An 18,770-nucleotide genomic window follows, 5' to 3' on the forward strand; every position below is an offset into this window, starting at 1 on the left:
CAATTTTAAAAAAATTAGTAAAAGGCCAAGAGAGTACAAAAGGAGATCATCTGTGCACAAAATTATCTAAAGAACTAAAGCCATAAGATTTTTAAAAATCAGAAGAAATATTTCTTATTAAAAACATATTTAGATATAAATCAAGGTGGGAGAAGTGGGAAGGGAGGGGCAAGTGGGGGTATAACTTCAGAGAAAAGTCACTCAAGTGAAAAATGTAAATAAATAATGGGTCAGAAAGGATATTAAAAAAAAAAGATCAAAAAATGGTGATTTGTGATCACATTGATAAATGAATAGGAACTCAGGAAGATGAGACTTCTCTCAGGAGAATTAATAAAGAATATGCAAGTTTATGAACCATGAATAGAAGATTAGATTTCAAGATATAGGGGACAGAATCAAGATGAATGAGAGAAGCCAGGAAGTTCCCTGAGGTCTCCCCAGTTTCCCCAAAAAATAATGTTAGTAAAGTCTCTAAACAGATTCTGGAGTGACAAAACCCCTAAAAAGATGGAGCAAAACAATTTTCTGCTTAATTCAACGTAGAAGGACTTCATGAAATGTCTGCTTATTGTCCCCTGGGAAAAGGGGAGCATGACCCAATGCATGCCCAGTGTAAACAGTCTAACTGGAGACTCTTAGTTGCAGCACAAATCAGCAGCTCAGAGCCCTCTAACCTACTCAGCAAGCCAGTTCTGAGGCCTCCAGCCCCAGTGCAGAAGACAAATTGGAAGCCCCTGAATTCTGGCAAATCAAATATGACTAGGCTAGTTCATCCCAGTACAAGGGATTAGAAAAGACACCAATACCTCCAACTCCAGTGTGGAAAGCCAGTGACAAGGCCTTAGTCTCCCCACAAAAGAAGTTTGAGAGAGTGTCTCCTATGGCCTAGGAGCAAACTTTAACTTTTAAAAAAAGAGAGGGGGAAAAAAAACAATAACAGCCCTGAGCATAGAAAGCTACTATGGTAACAGAGAAGATTAGAACACAAACTCAGAAGAGGACAGCAATGGCAAAATGCCTACATGTAAAATCCCCAAAAGGAATATGAATTGGTTTCAAGTTGCATAAGAGAGTTCGAAAAGGATTTTTAAAATCAAGCAAGAGAGGTAGAAGAAAAATTAGGAAAAAAATAAGTGTGATAAAGGAGAATTATGGGGAAAACCAGTTTATATGTTTCTGTTTCTTAGTTTTTTTTTCTGTTGTTAATATCTTTCTTCATATATCCTTTGTAGTTACTTTGGATATTTATAATAATAAAAATTACTTAGTCTCTCAAAGTTGTTCTTAAATTGCTTTTAGTTTTGCTCATTTTATTCTTCATTATTTTGTACCAGATTTTCCATATTTTTTTTAGGATTACTGAGTTCATCATTTCTTATAGTACAATGGGATTCCATCACAATCATATATCACAACCTGTCCAGTCATTCTCCAATTGATGGGCATCCTTACAATTTCCAGTTCTTTGCCACCACAAAGAGAACTGCAATAAATATTTTAGAACATCCAGGTTCTTTTTCTTTTTCCCTAATCATTTTTGGAAACAGACCTGATGGTGGTATTGCTTTGTCAGAGTGTATAGACAGTTTAGTAATTCTTTGGGAATAATTCCAGATCACTCCAAAATGGTTGGATCGGTTTACAATTCCACTAATAATGAATTAGTATCCCAATTTTACCCATCCCCTCCTGTAATATTCTTGGTTGGTTTTCTGGAAGTCTCTGGGGCAGCCTTCTTTTCAGCAGATTAATCAACACAAGAATAGCCAAGTGTTAAAGTCCAAAAGTCTTTATTGTCTCCTTCTCCTGGTGCTCAGCTACCTTTTATGTGGCCTTCAGAGTAGCCTTGGTCTCCGAGAGGGAAACGCAGGAGGCCAGGTCAGCCACCTAGAGCCTGACCGAAGATGGAATGAATCTCTCCTCTCCTGAAAGCTTGAGCTCCCAATGCTCTACACTGAGTAGAAACCAATCATTATATCACTAGGAAACCATTATTTGTTGTAAAATTAAATCAATCATTCTAAACTTAGAGAACTATTAAGCACCATGCTAAATTAGATAACCATTGTCTCATCAATTCCACTGACGTAACATTTTGTAAGAATGCTTATTTCAAGTTCAGAGTTCTGGCCCATGACACCCTCCAATAGTTATCAATTTAAATTTAGAGGATGTTTTCAGATAGATAGTGAGATTGAGGAGAATTCAACTGTAGTAACATATGGACTGAGACAAGGGAGAATAAAAAGTGAAGTTTTAATAATAATTAGAAGAAAGAGAGGAAATAAAACAAAAAATGAAAGGAAATAATGTTCCAAGTAAACAAGAAACATGAGACAAAAAAGAGAACTATGATGGTTGAGAAAGTATGTGGGAGAAGTTTGAGATCAAATTAACATAAGCAAAGATAGCCACAGAGGTCAAATTTTTAAAAAGCAAAAAGATGATAATTTCAGTAAAGAAATTATGGAATGAAAATGTATGTATATGACCAATTATAAACTTAAATGTGAATTGATTAACTTTCCCAATTTTTTTAAAATGTGAAAGACAAGATGAATAAAAAAATCTAACATGTAGAATGAAGATGAAAACTGGAACACAATTCACTAGACTTCAAATAATTCCCTAAAAAGCAACAATAACAATTGTGATTTCAGACAAAGCAATAATAAAAAGTTGATATATTCAAGACAAATAAATAGGCAAATACATTATACTTAGAAACACCACAGACAATAAAAGATTATCATTATTAAGTATATATGTACCAAATTGTGTAATTTCTTTTTTTTATTATATATTTTTATTTACAAATTATATGCATGGGTAATTTTACAGCATTGACAATTGCCAAACCTTTTGTTCCAATTTTTCCTCTCCTTTCCTCCATCCCGTCCCCCCGATGGCAGGTTGACCAATACATGTTAAATATGTTAAAGTATAAATTAAATATAATATAAGTATACATGTCCTAACAGTTATTTTACTGTACAAAAAGAATCAGACTTTGAAATAGTGTACTATTAGCCTGTGAAGGAAATCAAAAATGCAGGTGGACAAAAATAGAGGGATTGGGAATTCTATGTAATGGTTCATAATCATCTCCCAGAGTTGTTTCACTGGGTGTAGCTGGTTCAGTTCATTACTGCTCTATTGGAACTAAATAGGTTCATTTCATTGTTGGAGGTGGCCACATCCATCAGAATTGATCATCATATAGTATTGTTTTTGAAGTATATAATGATCTGGTCCTGCTCATTTCACTCAGCATCAGTTCGTGTAAGTCTCTCCAGGCCTTTCTGAAATCATACTGGTGGCCATTTCTTACTGAATAATAATATACCATAATATTCATATACCACAATTTATTCAGCCATTCTCCAACTGATGGGCATCCACTCAGTTTCCAGTTTCTGGCCACTACAAAGAGACCTGCCACAAACATTCTTGCACATACAGGTCCCTTTCCTTTCTTTAAGATTTCTTTGGGATATAAGCCCAGTGGAAACACTGCTGGATCAGTTTTGCACAGTTTGATAACTTTTTGAGCATAGTTCCAAATTGCTTTGCAGAATGGCTGGATGTATTCACAATTTCACCAACAATGTATCAGTGTCCCAGTTTTACCACATCCCCCCCATCATTCCGCATTATCTTTCCCTGTAATTCTAGCCAATCTGAGAGGTGTGTGGTGGTATCTCAGAGTTGTCTTAATTTGCATTTCTCTGATTAATAATGACTTGGAGCATCTTTTCATATGGCTAGAAATAGTTTCATCAAATTGTATTTTTTTTTTTGCTAAATTTTGCTAAAAATGATGGGAAAATAAAAGTTGAAAAAATAATATAGTCTAAATGAGATAAGGAATATATAACTATTTCATAGATCACATGATTCCTTTTGAAAGAGTATACAAAGAAAAAATAAATGTGAAGAGGGAAAAATAACAAACACATACTTTACAAACTGTAATACATTAAAACTGATAATTAAAACTGTGGACATAAGGAAAACATACAGACTTAAATGCAGAATATTTAACAAAGAATAATTAATAGGTCACAAAAGAAACCACAGAAATAATTAATAATTATATAAAAGGATAACAATGAGAAAAAGAATGTGAGTATAATAGGTAAAGCAATCTTCAAAGGAAAAATTATCTCTCTGAAAACAAATAACAAAACCTGAAAAAAAAAACACTAATATTCCACATATGTAGTTCAAAAAGTTAGAAAATGAACTTTTAAGAAACATTAAATAAATCCAAAAAAAGAGATTTTGGAAATTTGAAGAAAAATTAAAAACAGATTATAGAAATTATGAAAGTAAGACGAATTTTTACAAAAGTTAACAAGATCAATAAACAGTTGATTGTGAAAGAAAAACAAGCTACAAAAAGTAAAACAAAAATAAAAAGATGAATTCACCATAGAAAGAATAAAAACTATCAGAACCTACTACACATATGTACATGCTAACCAAACCAGAAAAATTAAAGAAAAGATATGATTACCCCAAAAAATATTTTTAAAAAGCAAATGAACAACACAAAAAATAAAAAACATTAATCAATCAAGAAAAAAGGAAAACCAAGAAAATCACATATAAACTATATCAAAAGAGGAGAAAGCTCTTATTTAATTAGATTTATGAATGCAATAAAATGCTTAAAGAAGAAAATATATCAATGTTATAAATTTTTTTTAGATTATTGCAAAATAAAAAAAAAAGCATTCCAAACTAGACAAAGATTAGAAGTCAGTGAGAAAACTGCCACCTTCATATACTTAGCAGAGCAATAGATTGACACAACCATTCTGGAAAATAATTTGGAATTCATTAAACAATTTATGTATGCCCTTTAACACACCAATCCTAATACTAGACATTTACCTCAAGAAAATCAAAGATAAATAAGCACACAAAGAGTTCCTAAATGCAAAAATATGCATGGCAGCACATTCTTGACTAAGAAAACAAACAAACAAAATCAGTGATTGTTGACTATGGAACAGTTGAACATATTGTGGGATATGAATGTAATAGAAATTGTTTTGCTTTAATAAATAATGACTATGAAGAATTTAGAGAAAGAGGTGAAAACTGATATTAACTAAAACAGAATGAAAAAAATAGAAGCAAGGGAATGAAAGTCAGCTATACAATCCATTGTCAGGTTCATACTCAAAACTTTTCCAACTTTGTCAGAATAGCTAGTACATATAAATTTTTGAGAACTCAGAATCACCTCTATGCAACAAGTCATTAGGATTAGCATGGAAGCGTCCAAATCTTACCTTGGTTAACAGTTTTCTTAGCAAAGCTGCCTTTTACATTTGGAAACTTTAGACATGAAAAATAATCAGTTTCTGAACTGGTCTCATTAATGGTGCTTCTGTAAAAAGTCTTGGGTATGTCACTCTCTTCTGATGAAGATATATCTGGGATTGTTGCAAAAGGTATCTTTCTAAACTGTGAAAATAATTTTTTCCTTTTCAAGCTTTGAATTGAAGAGATACTTCCAACTGAATCCTGTGAATGAAACAAAATAATTTCTCATTAAAACCAAGATCCAATCATTTTTTACTTTCTCTTTCTATAGGAGGAGAAACATCATAAAAAAGTATATTGACAGTGACCCTGAAAAGCTAGGAAGTCCTGACTTCAAGTACTGTTTCTGAATTAGGATCTTAAGCAAATCACTTAACAATGCACTAGGCAACTAAGATGATAAACTGAACACAGATAGTATGGGGATGTTGTCCTGTGATAAAATGGAGGCAAAAATGGACATCTCTAGCTTCTCCCCCAATTCTTCTTCAAAGGATACTTTAATTCCTGCTAGGAGAAGCAGGAAGTTGGAGTCAGAATTTTGGCCACTCTTTGTTTTCTTTGTTTTCCATAGAAAGGAGAAATGCTAGATTAGAAAAACATCTATCTGGCCCTTTAAATACTATTTTTCTGGAGGATGTTATCAAATTCAATCCAATTTCTAATTATTACTTTCTTACTGGAAGAAGAAAGACACCAAATTTTATATCCAAGATTTTATCCCTTTTCCACAAAATACCAATTCCACATAAATATAGAACTCAACCAAGAAAATCTATTTTTCCAAATCAGTGGTAAAACAGAAATCCAAGAAGGTACAAAGAAGAACACATACCAGACAACACAGAGTGAAGAAGCTCCCCATTGAGAGCAAGAAAACTCAGTTCAATTAAGAATGTCCTAGCTATTACCCAATGGGAAATTCCCTTAAGTTGTTGGTGTAGAAAGCTGGGAATAAGGACATGGTGGAGATTTTCAGCTTCCCTCATGTCTTCCCAGAGATTTTACCTTTTATAACTAGAAGTGGAGTTGGCTTTCTCCATTTTCCCTCTTGAAGAATACTAGAAGTAGAGTGAAAAAAAAACCTACTACTTTCACCAATTCTGCTCCACCCCTTAAAGAAATGATCTTATACCAATGAGCAGATATATATATATATATATATATATATATATATATATATATATATACAGAGTTTATATATAAAGAACCATATTTTTTAATCAATTCTCTTTCCCCACAGTAAGGAAACAATCAAATGAATTGAATATCATTTTAATTCTTAATAGGATTTTTCATTTATAAAAGATATTTTTGAGTAATAAAAGCATTTCTTTAAAAGCCTATAAACACTATTTTAAGGCTCTTTTTTTTAAAAAAAAAAAAAGTCATAACTTCAAAAAATTTTGAGATTTCCATCAACTACAAAACTCCTGACATCTCTTTCTATAGTGAAGCTGACACATTAACAGCACAACTTGTACAGATTTCCCAAAGCATATATCAGAATAGAGAAGGGGATAACACATACCTTCTCACTGGAAAGCAACCCAAAGTATAGAATTTTGTAGTTAAATCCCTAGATATTTATAAGCTGGAATAAAATTAACTATTTAAGACAAGAGACTTGAGTCTATTGGTTTCCTACTATACTCCCAAGAAACCCTATATTTAATTTAACAAATATTTATTATATATCTACTATGTGCCAAATGCTATCCTAGGCATTAGAGATATAAAAACAAAAAATGAAACAGTTCTCACCCTCACAGAGTTTTATTGACAAGGATACATCATGTACACGTGATATTATATTACAAGTAACTTGGACTATTATGGAGAGTTGGGGTATTCGTTTTCTTAGATTTGGGGGCATCTCCAATTACATTACAGAGCTTTAAGAAAATGGGAAACTAAGGCTCTGTCAGGAGTATTGAAATTTAGAAAATACTGACAGCACTTATATTCCTTCAGGAGCTAGAAATAATTAACAGTAAGATATAATTAGTAAAAATAAACTAAGCTACCATATATCTCCTTTTTATTCATCAGGCAGCCACCCTCTAAGTGAACTCCTATAAGATTCACCTGTTCCCTGATCCCATTCCCAATAGCAGTTCTGGTAGCAGCATGAATGCCTTTCTGTTCTAGTGAATGATATTTAAGGTCTAGAATTCTCCTTAGGAATCTTTGTCATTCCAGATAGGGAGATCTCTCCATGACTTTCTCTGTCTCCCACTCACCTCTCTCCCATAAGAACATCTTATGGTATTTGTCCCAAACAACAGAAATATTAGTTACATCTGTCTAAGACCACATGATCATCCAAAGCTCCTTCCAACTTGAAGCTTCTTGAAGAGCAAGTTGTTTTCTAAAGAGTCCAAAAATATTCATTTTTGTTTTCCAGGATAGATGGAAGGGTAAACACCAAGACAATTATATTCTTAAATGCTAGAATATGTGCAGAAGTATTCTAATAATACATATTTATTTTAAGGAAAATGCTAACATTCTCTAGGATCTTTTTTCTAGGACTTCCCATATGTTTAAATACTGTATTTATTAGAATTAAAGATAAATATCCTTCTCAGATGTTAAATCAGAATGTTTCTGTTACTATCCACGAAGGCCACACTTAGAAAAGCCACATTATATCAATGAATCTAAGTTAGGTGATACCAACCACAATTATCGTTTGAAACTCTATTCTTAAATTATTTTTCAGAGCTCTTAAGGATCACAAGAACAAATGCAATAATATTTGCAAAGAAAACCTTAAGCATTGTGCCTGGCATACAGAAAATACTTAATAAATGCTTGTTTCTGTTCTTCATTTCTACCTGACCTGTTCCAAATATGTCCCAGATAAGAATTCAGATTGTTTCCTGAATTATTAGGCATTGAGTACATAAGAACTAACTATCTTGTTAAAAAACATTCTAGGTTGAGCCCAAGAATTTGCTTTCAAATCAGTTTCACATGGAAGGGCTTTTTTAATCCAAGAATAATATTCTATTTACTGAATCTGAATGAAGTACCTGAAATAAAAAGGACATATGTTTAATCTTTTAAGTATGTGTGTATATTTCTGTGTAAATGGGTATAGTTGCTCAGTCATTTCAGTCATGTCTGATTCTTTGTGACTCCATTTAGGATTTTCTTTGGCATAAATACTGGACTCGTTTGCCATCTCCTTCTTCAGCTCAATTTAGAGAGGAGAAAAGAGGCAAATGGTTAAGTGAGCTGCCCAGAATCACACAGTTAATATGTGTCTGAGGTCAAATTTAAACCCAGAAAGAACTCTATCCACTGCTCCACTTAGCTGCCTTCATACATACATATACATATATGTGTATAAATTTGCTGAGTTTCAATAGTTGTGTAATGCTCTAAAATGAAAAATATTGGACAATCTTAAACTTTTCCTTAAGACAAATTTCAAATACCTGCTAAAGAAATATTCTGTGGAAATTCTCAGGCAGATTTTACTTTGCCAAAAGAGAACTATTTTTATGAAGATCACAATAGTTAGATGAGCTATTGAAGGATGAAGGGGTTCACAAATCTCATAAAATGGGGAACTACTTTATCAGCTCTGAAAGTCCTTTGAATTTTACTTATGACCAGAGAAAACCAAGATAGACAAACTTACAGGCTCTATAGTTATTAACACTTCTGTGGATATTTTGCAAAGATCTCCCAGTGAGCCACATTAGTCTGAGCATTTATTTCTCTGAAAGTGTTTATTTTACAACTTGTCAATGCAAATTCTAACTATAAAAGGAATCACTTCAGAAACTCTTACCAGATAAGAATTAATTTACAACTCTTTCCTGATGGGCACTATTTCAAATATACACATAATTATAGCTGTCCTTATAGAGCATTTTACATTTTCCTTAAAATTCCCTTAATTTTTTTTTATAACAAAGGCTATAGATAGTATTCTGTGGGATGTATTTGGAACAGTTAATTCTATAAAAAGAAAGTCTTCTCTTTCATTCTTTTCTAAGTTGTCCGTTTTCTTATCCAGTTCTGCTATCACTAGGTGATTGATATGTTTCATTGAGTTTTTTGCTTTCTTTGTGTGAACCAAAATATAGTGAAAGAACATACCAGCTTCTCCCCTTTTATCTCTTCAGTAAGAAAAATTTTTTAATCTATCTCCATATCTATTAGGCCATTACTCTTATAATCATTGATTACTTTCCTCTCAAGTCTTGTCATTATTACTTCATGAAACTCTCCATTTCCTCTGTATGGTTTATGTTCACACCTTGGGGATAATAAGTTCTATTCCCATTAAAAAAGAAACCCCAGCCTAAGCAGGATAAAGGGAGAAGGTCTAGAAAATATAACATGACCCAGATCCCTGACTAGGGTTCCATAGAGATCAATACTACCTAAGGAAAAATTATTCAAATTGCCACTGCTGTGACTCAGTTCAATTTTTGTTTCTTCTGCCATTATCATCTTGCTTCTCATTTTATATGTTTTAGTCTCTTTGCTTTATTATCTATTCAACATATTTCACTACTGATATTAAATTGAATTTATCATTTTATAGACATAGGAATAGAAAAGACCTTATTGTTATTGAGTCATTTGCTTACAAAACAGCTCCAACCCCCAAAGAGCTTATACTCTAAAAGGGAGATAACTATATACATAAATATATTCAGGATAAGTACAAATAAATGCAAAGTAATTAAATACAAGGTAGTTTGGGAAGTGGTGTATTATTAGCCCTTGGGGTGGGATCTGAAAAGACTACATGTAGTTAATATTATTTATTTGAGGCTTGAAGGAAGCTAGGCATTCTGGGAAGTGGAGGTAAGATTGAGTATCTTTCAGGCATGAAGGATGATCACTGCAAAGACGCAGAAATGGCATGAGGAACAGAAAAAATGCCCATTACATCTGAACTGCAAGAAAAGGAGTAATAAGGTTAGAAATGCACATTGACACTATTGGTCAGAGAAATGCAAATTAAAGACAAACCTGAGGTACCACTACACATCTCTCAGAGATTGACTAAGATGACAGGAAAACATAGAATGAATTTTGGAGGGTCTGTGGGAAAACTGGGACATTAATACGTCGTTGGTGGAGTTGTGAACTGATCCAACCAATTTGGACAGCAATTTGAAACTATGCCCAGAGAGATTATAAAGAAGGGAAAAGGACCCACATGTGCAAAAATGTTTGTGGCAGCTCTTTTTGTAGTGGTTAGAAACTGGAAACTGAGTTGATGCCCATCAGCTGGAAAATGGCTATTATGAATGAATGTTATGGATTATTATTGTTCTAGAAGAAATGACCAGCAGGATGATTTCAGAGAGACTTGGAGAGACTTACACGAACTGATGCTGAGTGAAATGAGCAGAACACCAGGTCATTGTATACAGCAACAGCAAAATTATATGGTGATCAATTCTGACAGACATGGATCTTTTTTTTCCTCTGAGGCAATTGGAATTAAGTGACTTGCCCAGGGTAACCTATCTAGGAGGTGTTAAGTGTCTGAGGAATCTTTTCAACAATGAGATGATTCAGGCCAGTTCTAATGATCCTGTGATGAAGAGAACCATCTATACCCAGAGAGAGGACTGTGGGAACTGAGTGTGGACCACAACATAGTATTTTTACTCTTTTGTTGTTTGTTTGCATTTTATTTTCTTTCTCATTTTTTTTCCTTTTTGATCTGATTCTTCTTATACAGCATAAATGTGGAAATGTGTATAGAAGAATTACACATGTTTAACATATATTTGATTACTTGCTATCTAGAAGAGGGGATTGCAGGGAAGGGAGGGAAAAAATTGGAACACAAGGTTTTACAAGGGTGAATGTCAAAAATTAACTATGCATATGTTTTGAAAATTTAAAAGCTTTAATAAAAATATTTTTAAAAAGAAAATTTCATGAAAAATGCAAATTGGGACAATTTTGAAAAGCTTTAAAGAGTATATATGCATGAGTGTGTGCATATATATGAGTTTATATTTGATCCCAGCAGCAATAGGGAGTCACAGGAAATTACTAAGTAAGAGTATAATATCATTTGTTCTTGTTGTTCAATCATTTTAATCATGTCCAATCCTTCATGATCCCATTTGAGGTTTTCTTGACAAAGATACTGATTCAATTTACCATTTCCTTCTCCACATCACTTTACCGCTGAGAAAACTGAGGCAAACAGGTTTAAGTGACTTGGCCAGGGTTCTCACAGCTAATAAGAGTGTGGCCAGATTTCAACTCAGGGTGTTTTCCTGACTCCAGACCTGGTGCTCTATCCACTGTGCTGCCTCAATGTCTCAAATGGTCAGGCCAGGTCTTAAAAAAAAATGGCAGATTGTGGAAGCTGAACTCTTTGGAAGAGTGGCTGGAGTAGAAAAAGACTTGAAGCAGAAAGATCATTTAGGAGACCATTTTAATAATATGGTTAAGAGAGTGTGAGAGAAAGAGACAAAGAGAGAAGACACAGAGACACAGAGACAAACTGAGACAGAGAGACAGAGAGAAAGAGAGACAGAAACAGACAAAAACAGAGATTATGAAAGCCTGAACTATGGTGGTGACTCTGTGAATAGAGAAGAATCAGATGTAAGAGATAATGTAGAAGTTGCGATGAAAAGACTTGACAACTGATACATATGTGATTGGAGAAGTAAAGATTAATGCTAAGACAAGAAGCCTAAAAGATAATAAAAATGTTAATGCTTTCAATAGAAATTAAGAGGTTTGGAAGAGCTGTGGATTTGGGAGGAAAGAAAAGTATTTTGCGTGGAATATGTTAAATTTGAGATGTCTTTGGGATTATATAGAGCTGAAAACCAAAGGAGAGGCTAGAGTTGGATATATAGATATCTGTCATCAGTATAGACGTGATAATTAATCTCATGACAGCTCAAAAAAGTCATTAGGAGGAGAAAAGAGAGTCTAATGTTGAGCCTTGGGAAATACACACTATTAATGACTATGTTAGAGGTGATGAGCCAGCCAAAGAAACTGGGGGGGAAAGGATCAGTATGACAGGCAGAAAGAGAAGACAGTAGTGTCATAAAAACTCCAGATAAAAGAGCCTTTGGAAGGAAAAGATGGTCAATGGTGTCAATGGCTTTAAATTCAGCAGATATGTCAAGATTGTAAAAGACCATCAGATTTCACAATTCTGAACTCTGAGGAGATAAAATTTAATTGAGAAACCAGATTGCAAAGGTTTGAGGAGTGTGTGATAGGAAAAGGTGGAGGTAATGAGTGTGAAGAGTTTTTTCTAAGTGGTTAAGAAATGAGGAAATACACAGGATAATGACTTGAAGGGATGCTAGGAGCTTAGGAAGACTTCTTTTTTGAGGAGGGGAAGAAGTAGTAGTTGGGCATATTTGAAATTCATGGAGAAGGAACCAGTAGGTATAGAACATGAAGGAGATGGGGACTTGAAGATCAGAAAGAGAAGGAGATGACTGAGACAATAAACTTCTGAATAAGATAAGAGGAAATAAGAACAAGGACATTTGCAGAATGCTTGTTTGTGGCAAAGAGAAGGGTCACTTCATTATCAGAATGTGGTAAAAAGTAGGAAAAAGTGAGGGTATGGTGTTGATGGATTTTAAGATGAAGAAGAAGAAAGAGCTCAAATCTGTATGTATAAGAATGTTTGTGGCAGCCCTCTTTGTAGTGGCCAGAAACTGGAAATTGAATGGATGCCCATCAATTGGAGAATGTCTGAATAAATTGTGGTATATGAATGTTATGAAATATTATTGTTCTGTAAGAAATGACCAACAGGATGATTTCAGAAAGGCCTGGAGAGACTTACACGAACTGATGCTGAGTGAAATGAGCAGGACCAGAAGATCATTATATACTTTAACAACAATACTATATGATGATCGATTCTGATGGACGTGGTCCTTTTGGGAGATGAAATGAACCAAATCAGTTCCATTAGAGCAGTAATGTATTGAACCAGCTACACCCAGCGAAAGAACTCTGGGAGATGACTATGAACCACTACATAGAATTCCCAATCCCTCTATTTTTGTCCACCTGCATTTTTGATTTCCTTCACAGGCCAATTGTACACTATTTCAAAGTCTGATTCTTTTTGAACAGCAAAATAACTGTTTGGACATGTATATTGTATTTATATTGTATTTAATTTATACTTTAACATATTTAACATGTATTGGTCAACCTGCCGTCTAGGGGAGAGGGTGGGGAAGGAGGGGAAAAACTGGAACAAAAGGTTTGGCAATTGTCAATGCTGTAAAATTACCCATGCATATAACTTGTAAATAAAAAGCTATAATAAATAAACAAATAAAAAGAGCTCAAATAGAATGGTCTCAATTTTCTCAGCAAAATAAAGTCTGGTCCTAAGTTGAGAAAAGAGGGGTGGGGAGAAGTTCTGCAGACTTGAGAAAAAAGAAAACTTAGAATAGTGTCTTTAAGGAGTGAGACAGAAAAGTAATTATCCTTCTATATTAACACTTCCTCCATTGTAGTTTCAATATATCGCAGGTTGGCATAAGAAATTAAATGGGATTTTTTTTGGGGGGGTGAGGTGTTACTGAAGCTGCAGATAACATGTGAAAGCCAGCAGATGATACAGAAAAAGTTTAGGAACTCAAAAATGCACAAAATATATGTATAATATTAAATAATATTAACATATTTTCTCTATTAATACCACAATAATTTAGACTTCTTCTCTTGTATGAAAGGAGAGCCAAAATTTTGCATGGATTTTCCAGATCATGAGGGTGCTATGTCCCCAACTTTTCTTCCTACCACCCCTGATGTGGAAGGAATAACTGTAGTTAGAGAGGAATAAAAGAATCTCCTCCTTGCAATAAGGGCTCAGTCAAAGTTGGGTGAATGGACTTTATATGTGGATTTCCTCCACATAATTGTGTGATTAAAAGCAGAGAAGGTAGGTAGTAGGAATTATACAAGGCTAAGGTTTAGAAAGGGATTATTGGAGACTGGGCAGGATGGTGGGACAGGGAGACAGAAAATGACAATGTAGGGTTAATAGAATCAAGTTTGTGAAGGAAGGAAAGTGAGAAAGGACTGAGGGGTAAAGAGACCAGAAGCCACAATGAATAGTGAGGCGTAAGAATGGATGGATTCATGAAATGTCAGAGTTTGTGATTAAGAAAATATACTACCTATAGATCTTAATGTGATTTAATATGTGACCACTCCACAGTACAGCTGAAGTAGAGTAAAAGAACAGATCGTGCCATTTAAGGAGTCTGAAGAATTGAGAGCTTAGAGAAATTAAAAGACACCATGAATATCAATGTCTCCTCATATAAGGGCAAGAGTCAAGAGAAAGCTTAAGATCCATGTTCTGAGAAATAAGAAAAAAATAACAATTATACTAAGAGTTAGTATTTATATAGAACTTGTTATTCTAGACACTATGTTAAATACTACAATTATTATCTTATTTGATCCTCGCAACTCTGGGAGGCGAATGCTCTTTTTTTTTTTTTTTTCTATTTTGGAGCTGAGAAAACTACATAAGCTGAGATTTAGCAAGTTGCCCAGAATCACCTAGTATTATAAGTATTTAAGGATAGATTTGAACTCTAGGTGCAGAGTTCTGTCTACTTTACCAACTCATTTAGTCTGGAGGCCAGTACAGAACAGGGACCCTAATTTGAATAGGATAGAAAATTTTAGTGCAATGCCCTTCAAAGGAAGACAGGAGTAATAAAGAGACTCTACAAAAGGCAGTGTTGGACAAGGATATTCCAATTCTTCCTCGCAGGACCAGTGTATTGGGGGTGAGGGGATGAACAAAGATATAACCATGGGTGGAGAGGATGGCCAGAGCTGCAGCATCTCCTGGAAGGAGTCAGATCTCATAAGAGATAAATAGAAGAAAGGAGCCTGAATTTGTTCATAATTGAACAGGAATTTCAGAAGGCACCGTGGAAGGTGTGGAACACAGATGAGATAGAATTGCAGATGATGGCAATGAAAGAAAGGGATGTGGGAGTGAGGGGTAACTTGCTCCTATGTACCCAATAATTCATGAACACCCTCTTTGAATATTAGGAGGAGCGGCTGACACTCACACAAAGGGTAGATTTTACTCTGGAAATGCTGCTGCTGTTTGAAGTGATCAGTGGATAACATTAGGTCTCTAGGTTTCTACATTAAGCAAATTGTTCTGAAATGAAGGCTGACAGTGACTAGAAAGGTACAGCTCACAGGGGAAAGAAGAAGGATGCTATGTGAAAATAAGCTCTAGCCGGCTCACATTAGCTGCTTATAGCTTAGAATAAATGAGTCAGGTAATTTTCATAATTCCAGGCCAGGAAATGCAACATATCAAGAGCAAGAAGGTAAAGAATAGAAATAGTCTATTTCACCAAATAAAATGCAAGGTCACTTTGGAGTCATCCCAGGCCTATGAAAAATATGTGATTCAATATTTTGTTGTCAACACGTTTCTCTCCCCTGCACGCATGTGGAGTAGTCCATTACAAAGATATTAATGGAAATGCTGGCTATCATCACATGGGAGGAAACTCATTCCCATACCTATTATAACCCGATAGAATGATGGTATACTTTACAGAGTCAGGTTATGACATCCTTAAAGAGAATAGGGTCAGAGGAATTCATTGGGAGGAAAAGAAACACATGGGAAGAAAGTCTGAGTTCACATTACTTCTCCCTCACATAAGTTTACTTTGCTGGCCCACTAGCTGTTTCTGAAATTTAATATCTCCTTTCCTTCCTCTCTGCAAGCCTGGAATTTACTTCCTTGTCTTCTCTACTTCTCAGAAGCTCCCTCTCCTTTCAAGGCTCAACACAAAAGCCAACTTCCCTGATCCTCCCCAGTGAATTACGTTCTGTCTCTCCTCACATGTTCCTAGGTCTCTCTTTTGCCACATTACTGCTATATTTGTATTATACCTACAGGCCATTCAACTTATTTTTGATCTTTCAAAGAAAATTTGTTGCCAGCCAAACACATAGAAACGATAATGAGCATAGGAATTTGAAATAAAGGAGTAAAGTAAGGACTGCTGTCTCTACTTTCTTTCTTTTTTTTCTTTTCTGTTCCTTCAATTTATTTAATCTTGATGTAAGGATCTTATATCAGAAGGCTGAAAAACCTGGGAGGCTGAGATGCAGATAATTTCTGGCAGCTTGTTGAAAGGAAATAACCCCAAAAATTTTTTTGAAGAAATACAGATTGGTGATCAGAAATTGGCAGAAGCTATAAGTACTTCCAGAGAGTTATGTGACAGTTAAGTGGGACAAAGGATTGTGATCAGATCCATAGTAGGTTCCATGTTAATGGATGCTCCACAATCATAATAGAATATTTTGTGTACCAAAAGAGCTTGGAAGCTGGAAGCAAGGATTCATTGAATTGAGAGGAAAATTTTCTCTCCATAATATAAAACAATAAAGGATTTTATATAGCCTGATACTGGACGTGTGAAGGTCCTGCTTCTCTTAAAGAATGGAAACTTAAGCCTCTGGATTCTAACTAAAAGAGATGCTAAAAAAAAAAAAAAGCCCTCAATCTTCATAATCTTCAGTTGTGAGGAATAAATGGCTCTTCAATTAAGGTCAGAAATGAAAATCAGATAGGAGCTTTATGACCTCAGACCTAGAAAATAATTCTTACCAGCAATCTTGTCCTCAATGACGCAATATCTAGCAGTGACTGACCATGGATCAATATTACAGAGATCAAAAGAACAGAAGAGCACTGTCCAACAGAATTTACAGCTATATAAGAAGAGATTGTAAGAAAGCCATGAAAGTATATTAGAATACATTATCAGTCCTTTATTCATTAAAGACATAAATCATTCCACCAGATATGTGTCTTATCCAACATACTTCCTACATCTTTTCCCTTTCACTTTCATTTTCTACACGTGTTCACTCTTACCATCAATGGGATATGTTTTTATAGTCTCTGTTATTTAGGGTGTAATTTCCCATTATCTATTGTTACTTTTCTTATTTACATTCATTTAAATTCTTTGCTTTGACCAAATTTTGCCTTGGCTAATATAAAAAAACTCATAATGGGGATTCACATTAGTGCATAAAGTAATATAATTTTATCACCATATATTTTTACCAACACAAGGGAAAATCAGAGGCCAAAAATGAAACATTTTAGAGGTTTGGAGAAAAAGGAGAAAGGAAAGGGTAATTCAGGACAAAGGTACCACCACAAAGTTTCAGAAAAGGATGAAGAGAGAAGGATGCAATTGAATGTAGATTCAATTGCAATCTCAGTCATCCCTTTGGTATGACAGTCTTTAGGCTACACAAAAGGAACAGGAAATGATCATCTCAGGAGGCTACCCTAGGATTTGACATCATTAGTTCCACCACTTCCTTACTGTTGTCTATGACATTTTCATCCAGTATTTCTTCCATAAAAAGTATCTCTTCCCCCTCATACTTGTCTATTTTTATAAACATGGAATCAAATCAAGTTTACCTTTACCCCATCTAACTAGATGTTGTATGTGGTCCCCCCATCCCTAGTTTCACAAGCTGCAAAGAGTTTTCTATAGATTAACATGAATAGTGAATATATGTGATTACAGAGAACTATGGTCTATAGTCTACAGAGAGAAAAAATAGATAGGGAAAAGAAATATGCAGGAAGCTTCACTGTTGAGCAATATCTACAACATTCCCTGGAAGACCCCTCTCCTCAGAACTTGACATGGGGATAAGGTTTCTGAAGGTTGCACAGGACCGTTTCTCTCTCTCCATCTTTATCTTTACTGTAGTAAAGTATCTGTAAGTGTCTTTAAAAACACTTTGGCTTCTCAGCTTGATCACTCTTCCAAGGTCATGTATATTCAGAAAATGACACCTCATCCCACACCCAATTACAATGAGCTCAACAATTTGGACATTATTAAAGGCTTTATCTGCTTACTATAAAAGTGTCTATAGGTGCAGAGAATTAGTGCATATGGTACTTAAATTAACCATCTGCAGATAATGTATAAAGTTTGCCTATTATAACTCTCATCAAAGTAAGAGCTGAATATGGACATGAATCCCAGAATACTGATGAAAGAACGGTTGTCAATGTGACATAGTCCATTCTTTTGTAGATGCTTGAAGCAATTTACAAAGATATCTGCTCCTGAGCAAATCTGAGAGGTCATTCTTAAAAAAGAAAAGATTTGGGACCTCCTTCCCCCTCTAAAACCATCTGGTCCCTTCCTCAATGGCCTTAATCCTTGGTTTCTCTATTCTTTTTTCATCTAAAGTAACAGGAGTAAAGACTACAACTCTGTGACTTTTTAAAAATCTGTAGGACACTTCATCATTTTGCTGTTTCAGAGTCCTTAGATCTTCAGCCAGCATATCATCAATGCCCTGAGGAGTGAGGAATGATCTTCCAGAAAGAC

The 18,770-nt window shown here is 34.6% G+C and overlaps 1 protein-coding gene across 3 annotated transcripts in view; it reads right to left on the minus strand.

Annotated features, from left to right (window-relative positions):
• The window catches only part of IQCM (IQ motif containing M), a 494,659-nt gene that overhangs the window by 404,479 nt on the left and 71,410 nt on the right, over positions 1–18,770 (minus strand). For all 3 annotated transcript variants that reach the window (XM_031941659.1, XM_031941660.1, XM_031941661.1), the window contains one exon: positions 5,307–5,541. In XM_031941659.1, the coding sequence (XP_031797519.1) occupies positions 5,307–5,541 (235 nt within the window). The remainder of the gene's footprint in view (positions 1–5,306; positions 5,542–18,770) is intronic.

The sequence above is a fragment of the Sarcophilus harrisii genome, chromosome 6 (genome assembly GCF_902635505.1).
Source record: "Sarcophilus harrisii chromosome 6, mSarHar1.11, whole genome shotgun sequence".
Classification (NCBI taxonomy): domain Eukaryota; kingdom Metazoa; phylum Chordata; class Mammalia; order Dasyuromorphia; family Dasyuridae; genus Sarcophilus; species Sarcophilus harrisii.